Raw genomic sequence first — 27,152 nt, forward strand, 5'->3', positions numbered from 1 at the left:
AATCTCTTTTTACCTAGTATTCCTATCATCCCACTACACATGAAAAGGCTTTCCATGTCTCTGGGTGGCAGTGATACTGGCTGTGGCTTTCTAAAAACATGGACTGAACTTGTTTGTTTGTTTTTTTGTCTTTATTTATTTTTTAACATTACATTAAAAAAATATGAGGTCCCCATATACCCCCCACCCCCCTCACCCCACTCCTCCCCCCATAACAACAATCTCCTCCATCATCATGAGACATTGATTGCATTTGGTGAATACATCTCTGAGCACCGCTGCACCTCATGGTCAGTGGTCCACATCATAGCCCACACTCTCCCACAGTCCACCCAGTGGGCCATGGGAGGGCATACAATGTCTAGTAACTGTCCCTGCAGCACCACCCAGGACAACTCCAAGTCCCTAAAACACCCCCACATCTCATCTCTTCCTCCCACTCCCTACCCCCAGCAAACAGGGGACACATGGTTGGCAGGGAGTTCTCCAGGGCATATATCCAGGGTACATAAAAATATTTGGATATTTTCATAGTATATACAATTAAAAACAACAACTGAGGGAGTGCTGGTTCCTAGCCAGGGGAGCTCTATCACAGTCCCTAAAGCAACAGCAACAATCCCCCAAGTGCAACGGCAAAGACCAAAAAAGAAGGAAGGTCCAACAATGAGCCCTTGATACTAATGACTATGCCTGTGAGCCTGTGCACCCGAAATAAGAACAAGACCTAGAGCTGCAGGGTGCCTAAGAGTTAACTCCTGAGAGCCTCTGTGTTGCTCAAATGTGGCTAGTCTCGAAGCCAATCTCAGCATGTAAATGCATTGCCTTCCCCCCAGTGTGGGACATGACTCCTGGGGATGAGCCTCCCTGGTGCTGAGGGATTACTACCAAGTACCAGCTGATGCTGTAACTAGAAAATGACCTTGAATAAAAGGATCAACTTGGACCAGCAGTATATCTCAATTTACATATAATACCAGGAGTTAAAAATGCTTTTTAACCTGAATAAAAAGAGGAAATGGAAAGGACAAATGAGTTTATATGGCTATGAGTCTCCAAAAAGAGCCGGGAGGTTGTCAGAGGGGTTGCCCTTATGCACACCTCAGCAGAGTCCCAGAGACAGATAAAGTAGATACAACCCCGGGTATTGGTTCTTCTGAGTGCTACAGAAACCCACAGGTTCTAAGATCATGGCAGATGGAGTTCAGTGCCTTGTCAGTTGACCCTACTTTGGAGTTTGTGTTTTTGTGTGATGGAGCTGGACTCAGGTGTGATCTTTGTCCACAAGCCTCTCCGGTTACTTTTACTGGAACTGTAGTTGGTGCTGGGGTTTAATGTATACCCAGGGGACCTGAATCTCTGGACTGACCATATGATAGCCAGGCCCTGAGCCCCAACAGACTTCAGCTCCTACACTCTGGTTTATTGGACTTACCCTACTCATCTAACATGGAGGTTAAGAAGGTCAACCACCACACCAGGGAGCCAAGAGTGCCTACAACTGAAAGCAGGACGATTGCATCCAGCATCCATGTGGAATCTAAGCCCCCTCTTGATATAGATGTGGAGTGGACACAACCATTCCAAGGTCCACAGGATGGAGGAATAGAGTATGGATTAGAGTGGACTTACTGATATTCTATTCATGAACTATTGTGATTAGTAATCAAAGAAAATGTGGCATTGGTTTGAACTTGTTTTAAAACCCAGCTGGACTGATTTTCATGAGTGTGTCTCTTAAAACTTTCCTCTAGTTAAAGTTCCATGAAAGCTATCCTTTTGTAGCATTTATCTCATTAGGGAGACTTAGTGAACATAACTGTCAGGAAAAACATTAATAATCATTTTTGCAAAGTCAAGATATTTCTATGTGTTAATCCTTATGGCATACTAGGATTTTTTTTTCTGTAATCCTATAAGAGATGGGGATCAGTTTGGTTTTCACAAAACGGTAATATAAAACAGGGAGGAAAAAAATATTAATTACTGTAACCTGGCAGCCTACTGCCTCAGTCTCCCACTCCAGGTTAAGCAGGAACAAAGGAAACCAGCTGAAGCCAGTCCTATAGCCAGTAAAAAGGATGCACAAGAAAGAGCTAAGTCAATACCAGTTCAGCACTAAATTCCATTCCTTATTTGACAAAAGGAGCAGGTAAAAGCTAAAACGGTTGGAATGTGATGGGGGAAGCTGTTCATAAAAAACTGGGGACTTGTGCAGGAAAGTTAGACCTCTTGGATAGGCTGTAAACTCTTAAGTAGCCAATGTATGGAGAAACAGAGGAAGGGCTTGCGTACTAAGCTTGGGGGTATATATTGTGTCATTTTCCTGTGTTTCGGGAGCCAACCACGTTTTCTGATTGTGTACCCCTTCTTGCAAGATTGAGAATAAATTCTTTTCTTCTCCACAATCAGGTGAGCCTTATTTTCTTCCAAAAAAAGATTTCTTTCTTACAGTTCTGCCCTGCAATTTTGTAAAGTGAGGTTAGCCTGATCAAAACCCATAAACTAGCAAAATTTGTATTTGACTCTTGGTGTTTTTAGGAAAACTCTCTTAACCTTTCTGAAAACAAAAACAAACAACAAAAAGGAACAACCTCTGCTTTTAAGAATAACAAACATTAAGAGTAAATGGAGGGGAGCAAATGTAATTCAATGGTTGCATGAATGTATGAGATTCAGGGTTCAATCCCCAGTACCTCAAAAAAGAATACATGGAATCCATATAGGTGATTCACATGTTTGTGAAGTTTTGTTGACAGTGTTATGTGGATCAAAATCACTGCAGTTGCAAATTACTTGTTTCTTCCCAGGGAAAAGAATATTCTTGAAGTAATTTTACTTACCTGTGTAGGAAACATACATAGTGCATAAAAAGTATTTTTCAAATATTTAAATCATCAATATCTAGAGTTCTGGAGCCAGACTGTCTGGGGTTTGAATCCTGTTCCAGATAGTGGTGTTGGCCAAGTTATTTACATTTTCTAGAGCTCAGTTTTCTCTTCTATAAAATGGGGATAATAGCAACTACCTCATAGGATTTTTTAGAGGATTCGGTGGATTAATACATGTTAATGCTTAGAAAAGTGCGGGGCAAATATTAAGCATGCAATATATGTGCAGTATAATTTTTATTATAGCTAATTAATCAAGTTACTAATTTTTCCAAGCAAAACTCATAACTCCTTTCTCTGGGCTAACCCAGTACCCTATACATAACTCTTTTCTTTCACTTTTCACAGTATATTATACTTTTCTGTTTATAAGACCTTATCTCCCATTACATTCTGCAATTCTTCTGTTAGAACTGTAAGCACAGTGCCTGGCACATCAGTGGCTTGGAATGGCAGTCCTTGGCAAATGTGCTATCATTCTCCCTTCTGGTACTCATGACAGTTATGCTCCCCTAATCCCCCTTAGGATCCTCTTTAGCACAGCACTTTTGGGGGTCACTCTCAAATGATTAGAGCCAGTTACAGATGAAATATATTCATTGCCCATACAGTAGATGTGCACCAAATATTGAATATTATATAATATATCCCTTTTCTTTTTAATACCCTTCTTCCAAGGTATGTAGTCTGCAGAGCTCATCTTTTGGCTTGCTGGCAGCAAGTAGGAGTCGTAACATTTTCTATTCTCCCCTTCTTCCCTTCTCATTAGATTTTGTCCAGTGCTTTTCAGTGGCCATACTTTATAATAAAATTTACTCATTCATTCAATTTTGTCTATCATATATAAGCCATTGGGCTAGATCCAATGATGGTTTCAAATATGAATAAATAAGTCATCTCTTCTGTCAAAATAGTAAACATTATTATAATATAAAGCTATAACTTTATGATTCATTTTGTATATATATATATTTTTTAAAGATTTATTTTTGTTTATTTAATTCCCCTCCCCTCCCCGGGTTGTCTGTTTTCTGTGTCTTTTTGCTGCGTCTTGTTTCTTGTTTCTTTGTCCGCTTCTGTTGTCGTCAGCGGCACGGGAAGTGTGGGCGGCGCCATTCCTGGGCAGGCTGCACTTTCTTTCGCGCTGGGCAGCTCTCCTTACGGGCGCACTCCTTGCGTGTGGGGCTTCCCTACGCGGGGGACACCCCTGCGTGACAGGCACTCCTTGCGCGCATCAGCACTGCGCACGGGCCAGCTCCACACGGGTCAAGGAGGCCCGGGGCTTGAACCGCGGGCCTCCCATGTGGTAGACGGACGCCCTAACCACTGGGCCAAAGTCCGTTTCCCCCTCATTTTGTATATTTTGACCTTTCCTGTTATACTGGTGATTCTGTGGCCCCTTTATAGTAGTATATACAGTTATTCCCTTTCTCTGAATTCATGCTTCCTTTTATGAAATGAAGATAATAAAACCCATCTCAAAGAGTTGTAAAGATTGACTGAGATAAAACACCCTGTGATTTTGTCATAATATTGATAATTATGTTTAAATGATTACTTGTAATGTGTAATATCTGCCATACTAGACTGGAGCCCCTGAGAACCATTGCTCTGCCTGCCTTGTTCCCCTGCATGGCCCCTGCTTCAACCACTGTGCCCAACGCATAGTAAACTCAATTGCTATGGCTTATTGTTATTGTTGTAGTAGGTAGAATTATGTACCCCAGAAAAAATATGTTATTTATCTTAGTCCCATTCCTGCTGAGTGTATGAACTCATTATAAGTATGACCTTTGGACGATATTATTTCTAGTTAAGGTATGGCCAGCTGAATCAACATGGCTCTAATCCTATTACTGGAGGTCTTATTTAGAAAAAAAAAGGGCCACGGTGAGGGACTGAGAGTAGGAAGCCAGAAGTCAGCAGAACTCAGAAGAGAAAGGAGGGGATACTGCCATGTGATGGGAAAGCCAAGGAACCCCAGGATTGCCAGCCAGCCAGAACATTGCTGACCCCAGGAGAAGCAGCCTTCCAGCCTCAGAAACATGAACCAATAAATTCCTATTGTTAGGTAAGCTCATGGTGTGGCATTTGTTTTAGCAGCCTGGAAACTAAGACAATTATTATGGTGGTTTGAATCTGTATGTACCCCACAAAAACATGTTCTTAAATCTAATCCATTCTTGGGGGTGTAAACCCATTGTAAGTAGGACTCTTTGATGAGGCTACTTTAGTTAAGGTGTGGCCCACCTCAATCAGGTTGGGTTTTAATACTATAACTAGAGTCCCAATGGAAGAAATTATATCACTGATGTGGAGATCATGGCTGTGGGAGTTGCTGAAGGCAGGGAGAGGGAAAAAGAGGTATGATATTGGGGCATTTTTGGGACTTGGAGTTGTCCTCAGTGATGTTGCAGGGACAGATGCAGGACATTATATATCCTGCCATAACTCACTGAATGTAAACTACTGGGAGAGTGTAAACTACAGAGTAATCTATAATTCATGCTGTGTAGCAATGCTCTAAAATGTATTCATCAAATGTAATGAATGTACCACGCTAATGAAAGAAGTTATTGATGTGGGAGGAGTGGGCGATGTGGGGAGGACTGTATATGGGAACTTCTTTTTTTTTAATGTAACATTTTGTGTGATTTATGTATCTTTAAAATATATATAAAATTAAAAAATACTTAAAAAAAAAAAAAAGGAAAATGAAATTCAGGCAGAGAAAGAAAAAGCCATAGAAGCTCAAAGCTAAAATCACTGAAACCAGGAAGAGGAAAGGGAGAACAGCAGATGCCACCATGGGCCTTGCCATGTGGTAGAAGAGCAAGGATCATGGGCAGTCAGTCTTCAAGAAAGCATCACCTTGATGCTGACTTGATTTGGACATATTCCTGGACTCTAACAATGAGCAAGTAAACTTCCACTCTTAACACTGAACCATTTCATGGTATTTGCCTAAGCAGCCTAGAAAACCAAAACAAGTATTAAGCATACTATCACTGTGAACAGTAGTAGGACAGAATCAAGTGACAAAATCACAGGTGTTACTGGTACTACTATTGTGACGTTGGCTATATTCATGATGGAAAAAAATCTAAATTTTGGTTCGAGGTTGGTGAAAACAAAACAAAACATCTCTGCTTTAGTCGGGTGCTACAGGGATGTAAGACTGTTCTAGCAGGGTTTTTGCTCCCAAATACTTTTTTTTTTTCTGTAGACCTGTTCCTTTCTGTCCCACTTTTTTCTTTCCAGCACACTTCATTTCACTAAATGTAATGGGGTTTTTATGGCATTAATATTCATTCAGGCAGTCTTAAGGGAAAAAAATAAAAGCTGAATGAGTCTCTGAACCTTATTAAGAGAAAGAGAAAGAGAAAAAAAAAAGATCTTTATATGGTCCTGGTTATATTTACTAATTGGGAAAAATTGACAGTACCACTTCCTATTTCATCATTTTATTATTTTTCTGTGTTACAACTGAGGCCTAAATTGGAGTTTTGTAGTCAGAGAAAGAATGACGTTGTCTTATGAAAGAGGGAAGTATACAAACATAAAAAGCCCAAGCTATCACTGAGAAAGATGAATATAAGATGAAGAATGGTACTTTGGTCAACAGTTGAATGAACTTTCAATATTTATTCAAAATTTTTTAAGGTTGTAGCTTGGTTTTAAAAAGACTATCACATTTTAACTTTTCTCATGTTGGTTTCCTTTTCCTAGTGCTTTAGAAATGTCAGTTCAAAATAATATTGCTCTAAGGATTTAAAAATTGATTTATTTAGAAATTCATATTTTTCTTTAGAATGAAAAATATATTATTGCTTAGAATAAAATTTATATTGATTATATTAATTTTTCTAATACTGTTCTTTATAAAATATTCTCTCCTCTTGCTAATGAAATATGTTCAGCCTAGCTCACCAATAGATTTTGTTGTGCAATGTGTAAGTATGCTTAGTCTCAATTCAAGTTCAATTTGATAATATTTATAAGCATGATTAACAGAAACTGCTATTGTGTATAGGGGAATTTAGGGAGGAATAAAATACTTTTCCCTGATGGCTTCAAAAGGGTCAGAAAAAGGTAGAAAGAGATACCCAAAAAGAAACTTGGAAAATAAAGGAGAAAAAAATAGTAGTAGTTTTTACGGAGCAGTAAGTATTTTTCACTCATTATTACTCATTTTTCAAGATAGTTGCCTCATTAGTATGCTTTTAGCTGCAAATAACAAAATTCCACCTCAAACTATCTTGAAAAAATAAGTTAATTTATTATTCATACATCAATTTCAGAGACAAGGCAGCTCAAGTGTTGATTAAATCAATGGCTCAATAACATCTTTAAGAACGTATGCTTGGTGTTTTCTGTCTTGTGTTTTTTTCCTTCATTCTTTGCTGTGTCTGTCTAGGTTATGTGTGTGGCTTTATTCTGTCTGGATTCTTTTAAGATTTTAAAAAGGCTTCCCCAGTTCCAGGCATAAGACTCCACAGTATAGAAAAGATGAGACTATCTTTTCTTATGAACTCTCTCAGGAGCCAAAAACAAAACCCAAATAAAATAAAAATAATCAATAAATCACCCTCCCACAAAAGAGCAAATTAAACAAAACAAAAACCTTTTCCAGAAGCTCCCAGCAGACTGCCCCTTATGACTCATAGTCCTGAATTGTTTCACAAACTATTGCTTAAAACAGACACTGGCAAAGGCAGTGGAACCACCATAAGTGAGTTAGGAGAATCAGAATTCATCCCACTCCAAGATGTGGCGAAGGGGAATTGCATGTTGGATATGCGACCAATGTGCCTGCTGCAGTAGGCATTATTATTCTTGATAAATAGCCTTGGAAACTGAGGCTCACTGATGTTAAGTGGTTTGACCAATACTGACATGTAGTATATGGTAGATTCAGATATTAAATACAAATCTGTATGTTTCCAAAGTCTCTGCTCTTTCATTCATCATTCTCAATGGGTATAAATACTGAAGTGGAAATTATTAAAGTGCTATTAACTTTTTTTTTTTAAGATTTATTTGTTTATTTAATCCCCGCCCTCCGGTTGTCTGTTTTCTGTGTCTTTTTGCTGCGTCTTGTTTCTTTGTCCGCTTCTGTTGTTGTCAGCGGCACGGGAAGTGTGGGCGGCGCCATTCCTGGGCAGGCTGCACTTTCTTTCGCGCTGGGCGGCTCTCCTTACGGGACGCACTCCTTGCGCATGGGGCTCCCTACATGGGGGACACCCCTACGCGGGGGGACACCCCTGCGTGGGGCGGCACTCCTTGCGCGCATCAGCACTGCGCATGGGCCAGCTCCACACGGGTCAAGGAGGCCTGGGGTTTGAACTGCAGACCTCCCATGTGGTAGACAGACACCCTAACCACTGGGCCAAGTCAGTTTCCCAAAGTGCTATTAACTTTTGATCCATGTTGACTATGTTTGGCAAAGGTGTTGCATTTTTTGTGTCTTTTTTTTTTTTTTTTGGTGCAACTGAATGTAGTTTAGTAGAAACCTGTGCCCCCTGGTTATTTTCTCCTTGCTTCTCATACTTGCTCCTTCTAGTCTCTAATCTTCCTGGAAATACCAAAGCTAAACTGTGCATAAAATAGAACCAACCCTGCCTTGCAAACTTCATGGCCTCCTGGTACACTGTTGAAGACTGAGTGTAATATGTGTATCAGCTTGTTGAAGACATGAGCAGAATTCTAATATGATTTTGTATCTTATAATTCATTCAAAAGAAGCAGCATTTTAACAGAAGGAGAAAGGTGGGAGCCTTGTTCATCAAGATAGTTTCTTCACTCAATGTATTGAGTGAATCTTTTACATTGTTTACTAAGCATGAATTTCTTTTTCCCATAAACCCCCAAATAAGTTGTAGTTTGAATCATGAGATGCTGTGAAATTTCGTTTAAAACCTATGCCTCTTTTCCCTCCCCAAAGTTTCATTATATTTTCCCCCTGAGTAAGGAAGTGAAACAAACTCTAAGCATATTTTCTTACTATTAGCTACTGCTAGAGCCTACCAGATAATAAGATGACTTAAGCTTACTTAACCCAAGTCCAAGAAATACTCAGCCCTATTGGTTAACATACTTTTCCAAAAAAAGGTGACACAACAATTTAATTTCGTTATTTAACTCATACCACATAGAATCTCTTCTACATCTCTTCACTGTGTTTCCAAGTGAGTAAAGAGCATGATCATTTACTTGTAACTGAGTTGCTTATATCCACAACCAAGTCACCAGAAAGTCCTGCCCATTCTAATTTTCAGGGAGTTCTCAAGTTTCTCCCCTCTTCTTTCACACCGTCGTCTCTTAACTCCTAACCTGGCTCCTGAAAGCCCTCTTCCCTGCTTTCTACCAATCCAGTCCTCTACCTCTCCAATCTACATGGCAGCCAGCGTGGTATTTCTAAAAGGCAAATCTAATAATGGCCTTTCTGTGCTTCGTGCCTTTTAATGTTTTCCCATTGCGGTCAGAGTAAAGTTCTTTCACCAGGCTGGTAAGCCCTGTGTGATCTGGCTTCTCCTCTCTGGTCTAGGCTATTGCCAGGATCCTGTCCAAATCCTCCCAGTGTACAGTGTCCTAACCAATGTTGCTTGATGAATTGGAGAATATATCATTCCTTATCCAAAGGTTCTTATGAAGTGATGCAAACCTATTTTTCCATTTGAACCTTGCTTTCTTTTCAAAATAAACTCAAATTTATATTTAAGTATAATACTCTGCTTGTCAGACTTTCAATTGGATAGTTTTAATACTTGTACAACTTCTTTTGACTGATTCTGGGTAAAACTAGTTATTGTAAAGTGAGTCCTTACAAAAACAAAGTGAAAGAACTGAAGAGCCTACCTGTTTTCTTAATTATGCTAGGGAAAGATGAGATTGAGGTTGTAAGTTGCTTGCTTAAGACCACAGAGAGACAGGATGTCTTGGTGGAAATTAAGAATTTGGATATTTGAGCCAGTGGAGAATTGTCCTTAAACTATATTTCATTTAACCCCCTAGTTTTTCATTTAGTTTCTCTTGTTACAAATGCCATACACATGCTTATTGCATATAGTTGGATCCTATGTGGATCAATTGGTAAATTGGTGTAACCTGAATTCTTTGAGTTGCATTAAATTCCTTCTTGGAGGATGGACAATAATTTGACTAGTTTCTTCTCTTACATAAAATGAAGAATTAAAATGCTCCTTTCCTTAAGCAGTTTGTTTCTGACGTTTGTTATTTGTTTGTTGGAATTTTTTCTTTTGGGGGCACAGGCGATAAGAAATCCAGGCATTTGTATAAAGTATCATTTAGATTACCTTAAAAAAAGCTTTCTAATTTTAACTAAAAAGTATTATAAACTTGCAGGTTTCTGACTTCCTAGATATAACTGAGTTTAATTCATGATTGCAAAATACAATGGATGTGGTATCCATAATGGCTATCTGGAATATGTTATATTTCTTTCTAGTTTAATGCTTTCATAGAGTGGTGTCCTTTATTCTGTGCTAAATTCTACTATTTAAAGATTTAAGGGGACAATTTTTTAAAAAATTCTAACTATAACAGGGAAAATTAGGGTCACATCTAAGGTTGACAGTGGGGTGCTACTTGCTGAATATGAAAAAGCAGGCTGTGTATAATATAATTTTCTTGCTGGAGAGATGGTATGACCAGATAGGGTTATTTGCAAATTAAAGTTAGAGTTGGCATCCAAATATCCTTAGGTTTGCAGGTTTTTGATCTGTTTATTAGCCATGCAAAAATATATTGCTGTTCCTTAATCTGATCATGGTTGCTTCTGCCACTGGAGTTATTTTCCCCACACTTTGATGTGATATGTTTTATTTTCAAGTGCTTTTTTCACAAGGATCAGCAAACAAAATAAGATTTCCACTTCCTTCCTCCACCAGCCATGTTTTTGTTTAGTTAGCCAACTTCAATAGGAAGATATTAAAATGATTCATCCTTATAACTGACTTGTGTCTTATGTGACTGGATATTATGGGAGCCAGAATTTCAGCTTTTATCTCTTAAATATGAATACAGCAATATTACAAAGTTGTAATCCATTCTAAACTATTTAATTACTATAGTCTATAGCTATGTTGGCTTCTAAATCTTCACCTGTCATAATTAGGTCCTCTGTTCCATTCAAATCAATTATGACTATACTAAAGATATGTGTTCAGAGAATCCATGTGAATGGATAATAGGTTTAAAAATTCTTCATGCTTTGGCTACCCCAAACTTTTCCATTCTCCTTTCAATTTAGTTGCCAAAATTAATGCAAATGAGGGTTATTTATCTATCTTCAAGGTATTTCAGAGCAGAGTCTATGATAGAAAAAGCAACTGATTTGGGGCTAGGAAACCTGAGCCTGAGACCTACCCTTGCCATCTGTCACCCAAATGACTGTGTTGTTTAACTTCTCTAACCTTTCCTTTCCTCTTCAGTATAACAAGCATGATAGGAGCTTCTGCCCAATGCTTTTGTAAGCTAAACTGAGGTTCTGATGTGCAAGCTGCTGCGTAAAAGCCAAAGTAAGGAGTGATGACTCCACGTGGTGGATTTGATTAGTCAGTTTACAAGGAAAAGAGATTTAAAAAATTGAAACTACCTGAATATCTGAAAACAGATACACATACCCTTTATCCAGACAAACATAGCTACTGTTCTCTGAGAATACACCCAGCCTTTTCTATCCACACACTTTAGGCCATCATAATATTCCATCAGTTCTTAATGGTATGTGCATCATTTATGGCCCAGCTAAATTCCAGTATTTCTTAATTCCTCATGTGCTCTCCCTTACTCCCGAATTCCATATATTCTTTGAAATTTATTCACTTATCCATTTATTTATTCATATAATATTTGAGCATCTACTATGCTCCAGGAACTATTTAGGTGCTTAAAGAATAGATGTGAACAAGCCAGATATACCCTTGCCCTTGAGTAATTAACAATTAGTATTTAACTTTTCTCCTTATTTTTAAATCTGTTGACTTATCAGTGTACTTTCTTAACCACCAATGCCCCCTGCATAATCACACATACATTGATTGTATGCATCTTGAGTGTTATTTATGCTTGATTGTGCCACAATACCTCCCATGTTTTCTTGTAAATAGAAGATATTCAATATATATGTTGTTGGAAGACCAGAGAGAAGGATGGAATAAAACATTTTGTTTCAGAAACATAGTTGTATATATTAATCTTAAACCATGTAAATTTTCTCTGTTCTTTGTTTCTGAAAATTAAACCGGATTCCTAAGTAGATTATTAATTTAGTCTTTAAAATTATAGGAACTTGTTATTCCTCCCAGTTATAGCTAGGAGAGGACAAGAAAGACTGATTTTCTTTAAGGAAAACTGAAGCAAAGAAGTACATTTTTCTATCAGAGAATAAGTTATAATACAGAAATCATACTTGATTATTTGGCCTAGAATTTAGAAACCAGAGAAAAGTTGTTTCTTAGTTAATGGATGTTGATCTTCAGGATTTAGAGGTTCAACAGGATGTTGAATTTGGACAGCCCTCATGTATTAATGCCTTGTAAATATAATGGGCCTACAAATTGTGTTGTTATATAAAAAAAAATTCTTAGCACAAATTTCCTTCCTCTTATTCACTAACTAATAGAAATTTCCCATGGAAAAATGAACTGTTACTATCTATTAAGCTTCCTTGTTCTTCTATGTTGCAATTTTTTCTAACTTTAATGAGGATATTAGTTGCATTCTTTTTTTAAAATGGATAATAAAGTATATTTACACAAACGCTTAAATAGACAAATTTAAGAAATCTAAGTTGATATTTTATATGAATTCTGCTGTTTTCTATTGATTCCTTAAGTATAGTTGTTTTAGTGCAAACCTGCTAAATCTGTTGAAAACAAAAGAAAAAACAATCAAACAAAGTGGCTAAATCTTTGGAGAAGTTTACTTCCATCTAAGGAATTGGGGCATGTGCATTTGTCTCTCTATGTGTGATATTTAATACTGAAAAATTCCATCCAAACTGTTTGTGCATATTCTACCGTATTTTAAATATAGCCAAAGAGCTTGCTTTTGTGTGAATTCTATAATAAACAGGATATGTTGCTGATATATTTCTTCCCAACTGAATTAAAAGTTCCTCAAGGGTCAAAATCATGGTGTATTCTTTATGTAAGTCTCTTGCCATGCAAGAAATAAAAACAGTTGTTTATTTGGTTTTCTTAATTTTATATTATTTTTTAAAAGAATTCCTTCTTTTATAACATGAATGGTTAGTTTTATAAATCTAGATTTTCCCATATTGGTTTACGAAACTGGTTTTAAACAAGTGAGGAATAGAATCTTTTCTTTTTTATTTATTGGTTCTCTGAATATAGACTTTAATATATTGTTTGTTGTTCAGAAGCATTTATGTACATTCAAGATTTTATAGTACTAAAACCTATGTCCTTGGTTAAGGCTAGCAGAAATTTGGTTTCTTATCTATAATGCTAAATGTCCTAAATATAAAAAAGAAAATAGATTTGGAAAGTGAAACAGGAGCTAAAATGCAGATTTTTCCTCTTCTGTTTTTTTTTGTTTGAGATTAGAAATCTTGAAGTGCCTTCCTTACCTTCTGTAATATAGCTGTTTCATTGCAGATTCATGTTGGTAGAAGAATTCAATGCAAGAGGTTGAATTGCCTGATGTCTTATTTAATACTACACCTCTGTGAGTTGTCCTTTCTACTTTTTCTTGAAGTTATACACTGGTAAAACCACCGTCATTGCCCTTGCTTTTCATCTTTGCTGAACATTTACTTCTCAGCAGGCTTAAATAATGACCAAAATGGTTGAAATGATTTATGACTGTAGAGTGATGTCTTCATTTTCTCTATTCACATTCCTTTTTTTACTAATGGTCTGGTGAACACCTAGTGTAGGTGCATTTTATTAGAGAGTATATTCCCTCTAAATGCTCTTCCTAAGCTGAAAGAAATGGGCCATAATCATATAAAAATAAAGTATCTCTTCATAGAATTTATAGGTAACGGAATGTCCTCATTCCTGAGGCATAGACCATAAGGACTTTTTTCTTTCACAGTAAGATTGCTCTTTATATTAATGTTGATTAAGTGTATCACATCAACGGCTGTTGTGACATATAGGAAAATTGATAATTCTTCTGAAAATCTCTTATAGAAAAGAGTAAATCTCTTGAAGTTTCTAGTTATCTACAATTCTCTTCTTCCTTTGAGACAGGACGGATTGGTTCCTGGTCTCTAAAGATTGCTTCCACTCCTAGTTCATAAAACTGCAATTAATAATGGTGAGCTAAGATCATTCTTGGTTTGATGTACTGCCCTATCATCATTGAAAGAGTCTTTAAATCTGCTGTTTAGCAACTTATAGGGACTTTGCACTGATTAATTCATCTGGTCATCGTTTCAAGGCTGACATGGCATCTTCTAGGCCTTCCATTCCATTGGGATCAACATCATCATTTTATAAGAAATGAACTCACTACTTTATAGGCTTGGTTGGGAAGAAATTTCAACCGTCAGCTTAGTATGTGCCACTGAAATTTAATTTGTTGACCTATGAGAACACAGAAGATCTCATCTTTTACTGAACCTTCTAAACATAAAATAAGGTTATCAGAGAATCAAAATGATTCTTACGTTTGAACTTCAGTAGAAGGCCAATACATTTAAAGTAAGTAGTCTCCTTCCTGAAATGCTCGGTGCTTCATCAATAGCACATGTCAGGTTCTTAAGGAAATATTATTTCTAGTGGGGAAGGTCACTAGGAATCATGTCATGGGTATTGGCTCTTAGAGTAGACATTATCCTAACCACACTCTATCTGTTTTCCCTTTGTTCTGCTATTAGAACCCTGAATTCCCTCTGACAAACTGAAGAAGCATCGCTCCCCCATTGTGTGTAGCCTTGTGGTGCTGTCCACCAAAGGATGCTGTTTTGCTTACAGGACGTAACTCACAGCCAAAGCTATTGCATTTTCTTCCTTGGGACTTGAGATCTTGAGTAGAGTGATACCCTGAATAAATTGGTAAGTTTTACTATCTGGATCCAGACCTAGATTAGTTCTTGCCCATCCTGGACTTGGATTTTCCTTCTAGCCTCTGCACCAGCTTAAGCCTTTCAAAAAATTTTCCTTTTCCTTAATTAAGCCAGAATCATTGTTTGTCACTCTTCTCCCAAGAATTGATAAAGCTCTACCCTGTAATTGCTAAATTTGGAAGCGTTGTGCTCCCCATTGATATTTCCTTGCATTCATATGAAAATAAAATATAGTGGGGTATATTTTACAACAATATGAAATATCTCTTTAGCCATCCCTAGGGTAATGAATTTTTTGGAATCCAAAATGCTGACCAGGGTCTATGAAAGGCTTAATTAAGGTCAGTTGCCAACCAAACTTCCCACACTTACCTAATGCCATCCTTCCCTTGACTCACAGTGTTCTAGTCACTCGTTTCTTTCACTTCTCAGAGCATGCCCCAGGGCCTTTAAACCTTACTGTCCTATCTGAAATTTTATTTCCTTCACTCTTTCCATCAATAGGTGCCATCTTATCTTTCAGCTCTCAGCCAAAATCTTATTTCTCAAGGAGATGTTCCCTGTCAACATTACTCAAAAATTTAAAGTAGATCAAGTGGCCTCATATATCCTATATGATAGGATTTCCTATTACCCCACTGACAATTTCCACATGGTTGACATAGGCATTTCACACTTAACCTGTCCCATACAAATCTTCTAATTCTCTGTGCAGCCATTTTCTCTCACATTCTTCTCCCATTAGCATTTCCATCAACACAACATCTCAACCCAAAGTCAGTCTTGACTCCTTCCTTTCCATTGCTCCACACAAATACACAAGTCAGTTCTGTTAGCTTTATATCCAAATTAGATCTCAAATTCATTCTCTTTTCCATCGTCCCAGTTTTATTCTATCCCAGCTATCATCTTTTGCTTGGTCAACTACAATTGCCTCCTATTTTCTTTTCTGCTTACTCTCTTTACCTCATACAATTTAAGTGATTACTTATGCTCTCCTGCTTAGAATCTCCAGGGTCTTCTAATTCCACTTAGGTCCAAACTCCTGACATTGGTGAGGTTCTGCATATTTCTGACTTAAGCACCTTTCTTTCCCACTCTCCCTCCCTCCTTCTCTTTGTTCTCTCTCCATCCCTTCCCTTTCTTCCTTGTCTCTCTCCCTGCCTCCCTCTCTTCCATTTTTAATTCTGGTCCAGCCATTCTGAGCCATAATATTTTTACACAGGCTATTTCCCTGTCAGAAGGTACCTCCTCAGATTTTGGAATGACTGGCTACTTTTTGTCATTTAAGTCCCAACTCAAATACCTCTCCCTCAAAATTAACTTTCTTGACCACCAATTCTAAGAGATAGTCCCCTTGTCAATCTCTGTCACATCATCTTGTTCCAAAGCTTCAAAACATTACCTTTTAAAAATTATCTTGTTCATATACATGTGTTGCTTATTTATATTACTTGTGAGGACATATTATCACATCTAATTTCTCCTATCAGCTATGCTTAAAAATAAAACAACATTCTATTTGGCTTTTATCTTTTTCTTGCCCCTATTACGGGTGTTATGAACCACATTTTCACAAGTTAATGAAGAATCCAGATATAACATCTATTGAGTCCATTTCCTGTGTATGCATAGTGAAAGAAATCACAAAATACGCTATTTGTGGAAATTAACAATTTGAAATAGGCATTAGTGTAGCTTAATTTTTAAGCTACACACAAAAATTCACCCTTTTAAAATGAGAATTATCTGAGTGAGACAATTAGCATGGATTAATATTTAGTTATTAAAATAAAGCACTTAAATACATGAGTTCCTTGAGGGCAGGAACTGTCCTTTCATTTTTGATATCTTTGTTTCTTTTCCTAGCATGTCACCTGTGAGCTCAAGAGGAGCGTCACCAAATGGTTGCTGAACTGAATAAAGTGCCTCTTTCGGAACTCTTTTAATCTTTCGGTCTGAAGTCATTTTTGAGCAAGTGAACTAAATTGTGTTTGCTTAGAATTAAAGGGAAGTCCAGTGAATTTATGAATGTGAGTAAATGTAAGATTCTCACTTTCTCCTCTCATTTGAAAACAATCATGATGGTTGGGAATGAGATGGGTTTACTGTATTATGGATTTGACGTTTTGCGTTAAATCCAGAAGGGAATTTTTGGGAACATAACTCCAGGCCTGTTAGGCTGGTTTAAATGTATACCAAGGTATTTGAGGTGCCAAGTCACTGGTGTTCCAACTGCTAAATCAATACGGAATACACTGAGGGGGTTTCCTCTAAAATATACCTAAATAATGATTTTGAAATCACTGAAGATTGTAATCACCTTGTTACTACTTACAGAAAAGAAATTGTACTTAGTTGAAAATAGCTACAGAATTCCCATATTCCACACTGTTTTCCTCCCAACAGTTATAGAAGATGAGCAAAACTTGTTCATTGCCTTTTTTTAATCCACCTCCCCACCCCCATCACCACCCCCCAACCCCCCAACCCAACCCCTGTTGTCTGCTCTCTGTGTCCATTCTCTGTGTGTTCTTCTGTGTCTGTTGTATTCTCATTAGGTGGCTCTGGGAACCCATCCTGGGACCTTCCAGAGTGGGAGAGAGGTGATTATTCTCTTGTGTCACCTCAGCTCCCTAGTTCTTTATGTCTCATATTGTCTCTTCTCTATGTCTCTTTTTTGTTGTTGTTGCATCATCTTGCTGAGTTAGCTCTCCATGTGGGTGGCACACTCCTGGGCAGGCTGTACTGCACAGGGCTGCATTCTGCATGGGCCAGCTCGCCAGATGGGCCAGGAGGCCCTGGGTTTGAACCCTGGACCTCCTATATGGTAGGAGGAAGCTCTATCCATTGAGCCAATCTGCTTCCCTTTCCACTGCCTTTTTTTAAAAATCAGATCTTTTCAGAAAGCATGAATTTTTCCATTGAGATGTGACACTGCTGGCGCACCAACTAATTTGGCAGTTACTGGACATTGCCAACATCTGGTTAGAAGCTTCAAAACTACTGCTTTGGCGCATGTAACTTGGGATATTTTGTTCTTCCCCCTATTTATTAGAATCCTGAAGATAAGGCCTCACCAAAACAATTATAGGTACCTAGTATTTTGAGGACAAATGGTTTTATTTCAATATTCTTTAATTTCACATATTTTAGGTCAGTGGAGTCCTGAGTTTCCTCATATATACACATATGCCAATGCAGCAATATTTAGAGGAAACTAGTTTTCAGGAAATTGTAATCGATTTTGTTTAGGTATTAAACCTTTTAAACAGAAGTTACAGACTGGTAGCATATGGGCTAAAAGTGACCCACAGAACCTGGTTTCATTTTTCCAATTAATTTCTTTTTTCTTAAGCTTTAGAAATCAGGAGATGTCTAGCCTATCTTGAAAAATCTGGAGACACTGTAAGAAATTGTGTGCCGTTCAACACTGGTGAAGCTTTCACTTTAACTGCAAATGGCAACAATTTAAGGACTTCTCTCCCTTCACTTTAATGTTTCTCTTCCATAGCAAATGGTGTAAGGTGCAAGCATGGAAATGCTTATCCAGGATGCTCCCTGGCTTAATGGGGTGTTTCAATCTATCTTATTCTACCTATAACTTAAAAAAAAAAAAATTCCTATGTTATATTAAATTTTCCTTCACAAAGCTTGTCAAGTTTAGGCCTATTTGCTTCCTCTCCTTGTTATGACCTTTATCCAGGTCATGTTCTCCTCAAGCCAAGGTTACTGGATGCGTTGCTGCCTCAGCCATCAGTAACCCACTTCTCTTCACCTCATCTCTGCCTTTTCTCTGACCCCCGCCCCCCCCCCCCCGTTGCACAGCAGTTACAGATTTATACTCCCAAACCTCACTTCAGTGAATTAGTTCCTATCCTCAAACCTGCAGTGACATCCCAGAATTCGTGTCTAATTACTTAACCTCTAGTCAGACCCCCCGATTTGTGTTAATTCATATACAAATACATATGCTCATCTACAACATGCCCTTTTCCTAGCACCAGATCAGACGTCTTCCAGCCTTTGCTCCCAGCATTACCTCCTCCTCTCCATCTGTACAAATAGATCCTGACCACCTTCAAGACTGGCCTTGCTAAGCCACTTGCAGGATCTCACAGTTGTATGATGCAATTCAGGTGGACTGGTGCTGATTTCAAAACCACAATTTCATTCTCAGATGATCTTAAAACAGGGTTTCTTCCAGTGTAGTCCCTGGACATCTACTTCAGAATCCCCTGCCTTGCTAGCATGTGTATATTACTGGGCTGCACTTGTACCCTCCTGAGTTAGAATTGCAGAAGTATGTAGTGGGAGTTCCAAGGAGAAACAGCAGAGGCACCATGATGTACGAAGCAACTGCTTTTGTCATTCACGAGGAAAACTGTTCTGAACAACTCTAAAGCATCTATTTTGTATTTTTTGAAAAGGTGGTTTTATAACTGTTGGGGAAGTTCCTGTGATAAAGGGGTTTAATGTAAAGAACAGAGTATGGAACTGGAAGACTTGGGCTCAAGACTTAAATTGCCACTTAACAGTTTTGCAAAAATGAGGAAGTCCTAAAATCTCTCTGAGCCTCGGTCCCCTAATCTGTAAAATGGGGACAATACTACCTCACATTGGGTTGTTGTGATACTAAATTTATATGAAACAATATAAAAATCTATGGTGCTGATGCTATTGCATATTGTCTAACATGTGATCCAGTATAGCAACCAGCCTCTCAAAAAATATGACCATATTATTTTGAATCATGCTTTAAAGAGGGAAAGAAATGCAGAAATAACATTATCTCATTTAATGCCAACAACCTCCTGAGGCAGTTGCTGCAGAGCTCAGATAAGGACTCTTAGGTTTAGAGAAGTTAAGTAACATGCCATGGTCACACAGTTAATAAATAGCTGAGCTGAGATTTAAAAACCTCATTCTGTCTCACTTCAGATGGCATGTTCTTCCCACTGGACCAGGTGGGCATTTATTATTTTTCACAAGCCAATACAAATACTTTTTCATTTTCTTAACATTAAAAAAAAAGCCATTTATGTTTTAAAATGAATTCATTCTAATGCCACATTAAGATGGTGTCATCTAGCATCTGGATCAATTTCCTTTTGTGAAACACAGTAAACATAATTTGAATGTAGCTTAAATGAAGTGTCCAAATGGAATGAAGCAAGAATTTTAGGCCTAAATTGTACTTAATGATACTTTTTTCTTATAAAGAAAATTCTTTGGAAACATTTGACTGGTCTATGGATTTTGTCCTTATTTCTGGGTGAGACATGTATTTGCATGGAACAATGAAAGTAAATACATATATATATAAACTTCACTGTAAGTTGTAGTAAAGAATATCTCTTTCTGGATTTTGGGGTTCACAGGAAAAACAGGATCTTTGGGTGAAGTTTGATGTTTTACTTCAACACTGTTTTTAAAGGAGTCCATTTTAAAAGGTTTTTTTAAATAAAAGAAGTTAAAGAATTTCCTAGTCCTATGGGTCTTTGAAGGAAATGATTCTGAGAATACATCATGTCTGTATCGACTCTTTGTGCTGAAAGGGAGTCTCTTTAAGAAATGTTCCCTCTAACCCCAATCTAGTGTTAAATTTATTTTCTGGGCAATTGGGGAAAAGAAATGATCTGAAACTTTTAAAAAGTAAAAGTATTTTAGGGGAAGGGCAGGGTGAAATAAGAGTGGATATAAGGGTTTGCATGAAGTTGGCTGTGTTGGTTTAAACACTGTAGGAAAACCTTTTGAAAACAGATTGTGACCTGAGAAATAACTTAAAGCTTTCAAACCTTGGAACACAGCGTATCATGGCGGCTAAATCCATGTGCTACAGCATTTTATAATTTTAGACAAGTTATGTAAACTCTTTAAGACTCTGTTTTCTCATCTGTAAATAAGGTAATAATATGCTTCATAGAGTTTTTATGATGATTCAGCAAAATCGTTAATAAACATAAACATCATTGATACTATTGTTTTGGTCAGGTGTAACTTACTAGACATATTTATTAGCATTTCCCATGATCTTATGAAACAATTTTCAAGAATGGCAACTACTTAAGAGCTGCCCTTTTACAATTTAACAGATTCATGAAATGGTGAAAAAGACACAGCATCTCAATTTAGAGAAACTATCCAATTGGTTTCTTTTTTAAGTGATCTTAAAGGTGTTCATAAAATCAAAAGGTTATAAAACCAAACCTTCTAGTAAATAACCACGAGTCTATGCATGTTTTCCAAAGTGCACAAATTTGTACTCCTCACGGGAGAACGTATCGATTTGTGTGTGTATTTCTAGCAACCATATTACGCAGGCTGTCCCCGTGGCTGACAGCACACTCCCCAGGGAAAGTGGCTTCTCTAATTACAGTGAATGGTGAAGCTATTTGTAGACATTATTTCCTACATTACTTTTTTTGTGTGTGATTATTATTTAAAAAATACTTGTCCTCAAATTATTTTGTGTTCTTGGCCATAAAGGAGAAAAATTAACAATATCACCAGAACCTAATATAATATGTATATATCTGAGTTGCAAATATATATCAAGTCTGACCAACCAAAAAAATTAGTTTTGCCTGCAACACAGAAAGTATGATAAGCAATATCAAACATCCACAAACTACAACTTAGACCACATGGATGTAAAAACAAAACGAAATGAAACAAACAAACAAAACATCATGAGCACTTATGCCATTTGAACTGTGGGGCATTTTTTTTTCCTCCTTCTCCCCCACTTGTCTTGCTTATAAACAAAAACACAGTTTTCACACCAGTAGAAAATTGACAGTGAGAGGACTTACCTTCATTCAACCAAGATATGTTGTTTTTATCATTTTCAAAATGCTCAGCTGTTCTTACTTTTATCTTTTCCAGCTCAGTTTCTGACATCTAAGTGAAAACATAAATTGTGATGTAAAAAATTCATTAAGAACCCAAATTTATAACATTGAGTTTTATATTTGGAGACTACTGCCATATTATGGGAAAATTCTATCTATATAGACTTTCAGTTCACTGTCTAATGTCTTGCATTTTATCCATTTGTATTATTTTTTAACAGTAACACTGTAAACTTTATGCTACTTCATTTGTTAGCAATAAAAATTGCTATAAGAGCTATAATTTCTGAGTATGAAAGAATAGCAGATTGACAGCTAGCCCCAGATTTGTAAACAAACAAACATTCAGTTGCTATTTTAACGTGCTTTTTCTCTTTAGCCTATGGGAAAGCATGCTGCAACGTCATGTTCAAAGATATAAATAATAATAAAACAGAGGGACTTTTCAGCAATTTGTTGGGTTGAATGAGAACCTTTTGACGTAAGGTATGCCAAGTTGCTCTCTTCTGAAGGTGTCAAGGATACCTATTATGCACCTTCTTGGTTCCCCTTGACTTTGTGGCGTGTTGCAATGAGCTCGGACTCAATTACTCTAACTGCCTTGAATCAGGCGTGCGCACCATTGGCAAAAGCATGGCAGTGTACTCACCTGTGTGTTCCAAAGGAGGAGGCCCAAGGCGTGGGACTGGGCAGCAGCGTGACAATGCTCTGGGCAGCCTTCCTTGTTGTCTCTCGATGTCCAGCATTCCTCTTCCCTGACAGAAGTGAGCGGAGAAATACACTCCCTCCCTGGGTGGTGCTAGATTTGTATTGCTGCCAGAAGCATCCAACTTGCGGCTGAGAGGTTTTGTTTTTTTTTTAAGGTAATATAAAGCCTGTGGTTCAAAACAACAAAGACCTTCTCCAAGCTAGCACTTATTTTAAATGACGCTCTGCAAAATATGGCAAAAATAATGAACTCTTTTCAAACTGATGGAGTTTCTTTCACACGCCCATTCATTACTTAAGGGTTAATATTAAAAGCTAAAGGAAATATATATTGAAAAATATACACAGGCTATTTGAGTTAAAACAAAATGAAGGGAAATCTCCAAAGCTATATTCTCTGAAAAAAATTCACCCTGAAGCTGATATTTTGAGAAGCAATTCTAACATCTTATAGGCAGCAAGATAATAGGGAAAATATTTCGAGTTCTTTTGATAGTCAGTAAAAATTCCAAAGAGGATTGGAATAACATTCCAAAAAGTATTCATCATTAAGTTCTTAGTCAAAGATAACACTATTTTCAACAGTAAGTTTAAAAAAAAAACAACCCTTGGATGGGTATAATGGTAAATAGTCCAACATTTTTCTAAATGTTGTCATTTTTTTCTTAATAGGAAATAAAATTTATTTCTTGGCTCAATATGGTTTGTCTTCTACAGTGTCTTTGCTTAGGCAACTGTCTTAGCCTGTTACTTGATTTCCTTGTATCCATTGCACCTCCTTTCCCAACTTCAATTTTTTGTGCAGTTTGTTCCCAATTATCAAGTTTTAAGACTATCTTGATCAATTTCCAAACTAAAAGAACTTTGAGTTCCTCACATTAATAATAAGATTTCAAATTCTTTACATAGTCGGATTCTATAACATGATTTTTAAACTGTGGCCAACGAAGATCTCAGAAGTCCTACCTTTTTACTTCAAGGTAATTGTATTGCTTTCAGTTCCTTGAAGATACCTGTTTCTGTCAATAACTGTTACAAGGAATGTTTTTTCAAAATCCTATCTTCATCCCTACCTTGAAGCTTTCTTGATCTTTCTCCCTTCTAAACGATCTTTCCTTTTCTCACCACAGTTAGACTCCTGGTATGATCGGTCTTCGTTTTGACCTTATGTAAACTCGCTTACCCTCCTGACAAGACTCTAAATCCCCTGAGAGTGCATCCTCTTTCTCAGTATTTTATTTTATTTATTTATTTTTAAAGATGTATTTGTTTATTTATCCCCCACCCCTCCAGCTGTCTGCTCTCTGTGTCCATTCGCTGTGTGTTCTTCTGTGAAGCTTCTATCCTTAGCAGCAGCACCGGGAAATCAGTGTTTCTTTTTGTTGCAACATCTTGCTGCGTCAGCTCTCTGTGTGTGCGGCACCATTCCTGGGCAGGCTGCACTTTCTTTTGCGCTGGGCAGCTCTCCCTATGGGGTGCACTCCTTGTGCATGGGGCTCCCCTACACGGGGGACACCCCTGCGTGGCAGGGCACTCCTTGCGCGCATCAGCGCTTCACATGGGCCGAGGAGGCCCAGGGTCGAGGAGGCCCAGGGTCGAGGAGGCCCAGGGTTTGAACCATGGACCTCCCATGTGGTAGGCGGATGCCCTATCCACTGAGCCAAGCCCACGTCCTCTCAGTATTTTATTAATCTTGCTCAATGTTTGCCCTGACCACCCACAATTTCCTAATTGTTGGATAAATGAATCTAGCATGTCGAAAACTTTATGGCATTATATTTTGTCACAAAGTCATAGAATGCACCTAATTACTAAAATTTCCTTTATCTGTTTTCATATATATATATATATATATTTGGGGATCTAATCCATTAATAGCTTAGTCACCATCCTGCAAAAAACAAGTTATCTAAATTTCACCTATTAGTGTGCCCAGTAAGGCATTTGAGAAATAGCAATCAGTGATGTTAAAATGAGCAGAGGCAACACGAATTAAAGGAAATCTAAGGTGCAAATATCTATGAAATCATCTATGAAAAGAGACAGTCAGGTACCCAGGAGAGAATGAATGGACCAGGGGCACAAATAAACATTATTCTTCTCACTTTACTCTCAATTCTTTTAAAATATTGGACCATATGATTATTATTATTCAGAAGAAATATTGATTTTATACTTTTCTGAGGTTACAAGTCATGTAGCATCTTCCCCAATGCACATTCTGAAGCAGAAATCCCTACTCTGACCAAGTGAGCATGTGATGATTCTATTTATAGTGAAACCTCTTTGAGAGTCCGTGATTTTTATACATCTTCATTTGGGCCCAAATATTTTCCAGGTATCTGTCCCAAGAGCAATAATCATTTAAATCCTTGTCCACATTTCTGCCTTTGGAGAATATAAATTACTCTTTGATTATGCTTTATCCTTTGAGAATTTTTGACCTATAAATATTTCCCACTTGTTTTACTTCTGCAATTACTATTATATTATTAATTGAAGACTAGTTTTTTATAGCTAAATTATAACTTTAAAATCTTTGTGCAAAATTTGTTCTGAGAGCAGAATTTTTATGAAGATAGTGGGGTAACTAATTTCAAAATATAATCCAATTTTTTTTTTTTTAAAGATTTATTTTTTATTTTATTTAATTCCCCTCCCCTCCCCCTGTTGTCTGTTTTCTGTGTCTTTTTGCTGGGTCTTGTTTCTTTGTCCACTTCTGTTGTCGTCAGCGGCTCGGGAAGTGTGGGCGGCGCCATTCCTGGGCAGGCTGCTCCCTCCTTCGCGCTGGGCGGCTCTCCTTACGGGTGCACTCCTTGCGCGTGGGGCTCCCCTACGCGGGGGACACCCCTGCGTGGCAGGGCACTCCTTGCGCGCATCAGCACTGCGCCTGGGCCAGCTCCACACGGGTCAAGGAGGCCAGGGGCTTGAACCGCGGACCTCCCATGTGGTAGACGGACGCCCTAACTACTGGGCCAAAGTCCGTTTCCCATAATCCAATTTTTGGGTCATATTTTCAACATGTGGTCAGTTCAGACACATGATATTTTTCTGTTGTTTTGCTTTGTTTTATCATTTTTTTTCTGCCTGGCCTCTCCCTGCTCTCTGATTTTGCTATTGGCTTTTGTACTTAAGAGTGTGTAATATAACCTGAATTTTCTATATGGATTTTTAACTTTCAGAATGGAATTTTCTTTCATTTAGAAAAGCACCATTCTTTGAAGTTAAAAAATTCATTTTTAAAGTTACTCCTGTCTTTGTTAGTATTCGCAATCATCCTTAATGAGAGATATGAATATTAATGTGCATAGTATTCCATTTTTAATCCAAATCATCAGTAAAGATAATAAGAATAGATACCAAGTACTTTTTCCTGAATTACCTGTGTATCACTAGTGTCCTTGTAAAACATTGCCTTATGGACATTCCAGATTGCTGGCAACCTTCAAATCATTTGTTCATCTACCTATTTTCTGGGCCTCAAAATTCTCTATCTGGTTTTGGACTGGTTTGGACTGGGGTTTTGTCTCTTGAGCTGTACCTAACCTTGGAATGAATAGGATGAACTGACAGTTGATGAGAAGGAATATAGAGAAACCAAAATCTGATGAGATCCAGGCAGAGAAGACTTGGAAAACAATGGATGTTTAGAAATGTAATCATCTCCTAAGTGCAAAACAGCCCATAAGGCAGGCAGATTTGATTAGAATTCTATTTCTAAAATGAATCTTCTGTCCAAATAATGCTCATTGTGCCCATTGAATTACTGAACTAAATAATAAAGATCCAGGGACATTGTCTCAAGGTCAAAATTTTCCTGTTAAATTCTGTTTTTCTTTTCTTTTTAAAATGGAGATAGTTTACTGTACTCTTCTTTCTGTAATTCAAATCCTTTAATTTTGACTCATGCATCAATATTTCTAGTTCCTAATGAAAATCTAATCCAGAAATAGTATCTTTAAGGTCAGGCTATCCAGCAGAAGGCAATCTTTGCAAAGGAAAAACTTGCAAGGTCATCATATGTTTCATATTATTGTTTTTGTTAGAATATAATTGAATGCATGAAGCTGGAACCTTCTTTAATGAAGAAATAAATACATGATATTCATATTAGTCCTTTTTTTTGTTTTAAGAAGCATCACATTGTCACCTTGCCATTTGTAAAATAATGAAATTATATTTATAATGTAACATTATTATATTTATCAATGTGTAGTTAAACCATCAACTGAAATTGTTGAATTTGAGGGTTATAAGTTTTAGAGTAGAGCTCTCTAAAGGATTCATGGATTGGACCCAAATGCAAATAGTATAGTAAGGTGTACTACCCATTTGAATGTATATTTTCTGCTAGAGAATGGAATCTTTATTTTTTAGTATAATTAATTAAAATTTTTTCAGTAGCCATTCTAATGACACATGCTAAAATATTTTTCATTTTTAAAATTTTCTTTTGGATTTTGTGACCTTGATACAAGAATTCAAATGGAGTAAATAAACATTGAGCCAAAAGCAAAGGCAAAGGTAAATAAAAGAAAAAAATTCCATATTTGTAACACAGCTGTTCATAAGAAAGGTTACAACTAACACCATAAGGCACACCTATTCAAGGATTTATTAGATGTTAGATCACATCAA

General features: G+C 37.3%; 1 protein-coding gene across 1 annotated transcript in view; it reads right to left on the bottom strand.

Moving 5' to 3' along the window:
* The window catches only part of MDFIC2 (MyoD family inhibitor domain containing 2), a 114,967-nt gene extending 91,965 nt beyond the window's left edge, over positions 1 to 23,002 (bottom strand). The window contains exons 1-2 of the mRNA XM_058288495.2: positions 22,456 to 23,002; positions 21,768 to 21,855 (exon numbers count right to left, since the gene is read on the bottom strand). Coding sequence (XP_058144478.1) covers positions 21,768 to 21,855 — 88 coding nt within the window. The 5' untranslated portion in view covers positions 22,456 to 23,002. The remainder of the gene's footprint in view (positions 1 to 21,767; positions 21,856 to 22,455) is intronic.
* Between the last annotated feature and the right edge of the window lie 4,150 nt (positions 23,003 to 27,152).

This window comes from Dasypus novemcinctus, chromosome 26 (genome assembly GCF_030445035.2).
Source record: "Dasypus novemcinctus isolate mDasNov1 chromosome 26, mDasNov1.1.hap2, whole genome shotgun sequence".
In the NCBI taxonomy this organism is placed as follows: Eukaryota; Metazoa; Chordata; class Mammalia; order Cingulata; family Dasypodidae; genus Dasypus; species Dasypus novemcinctus.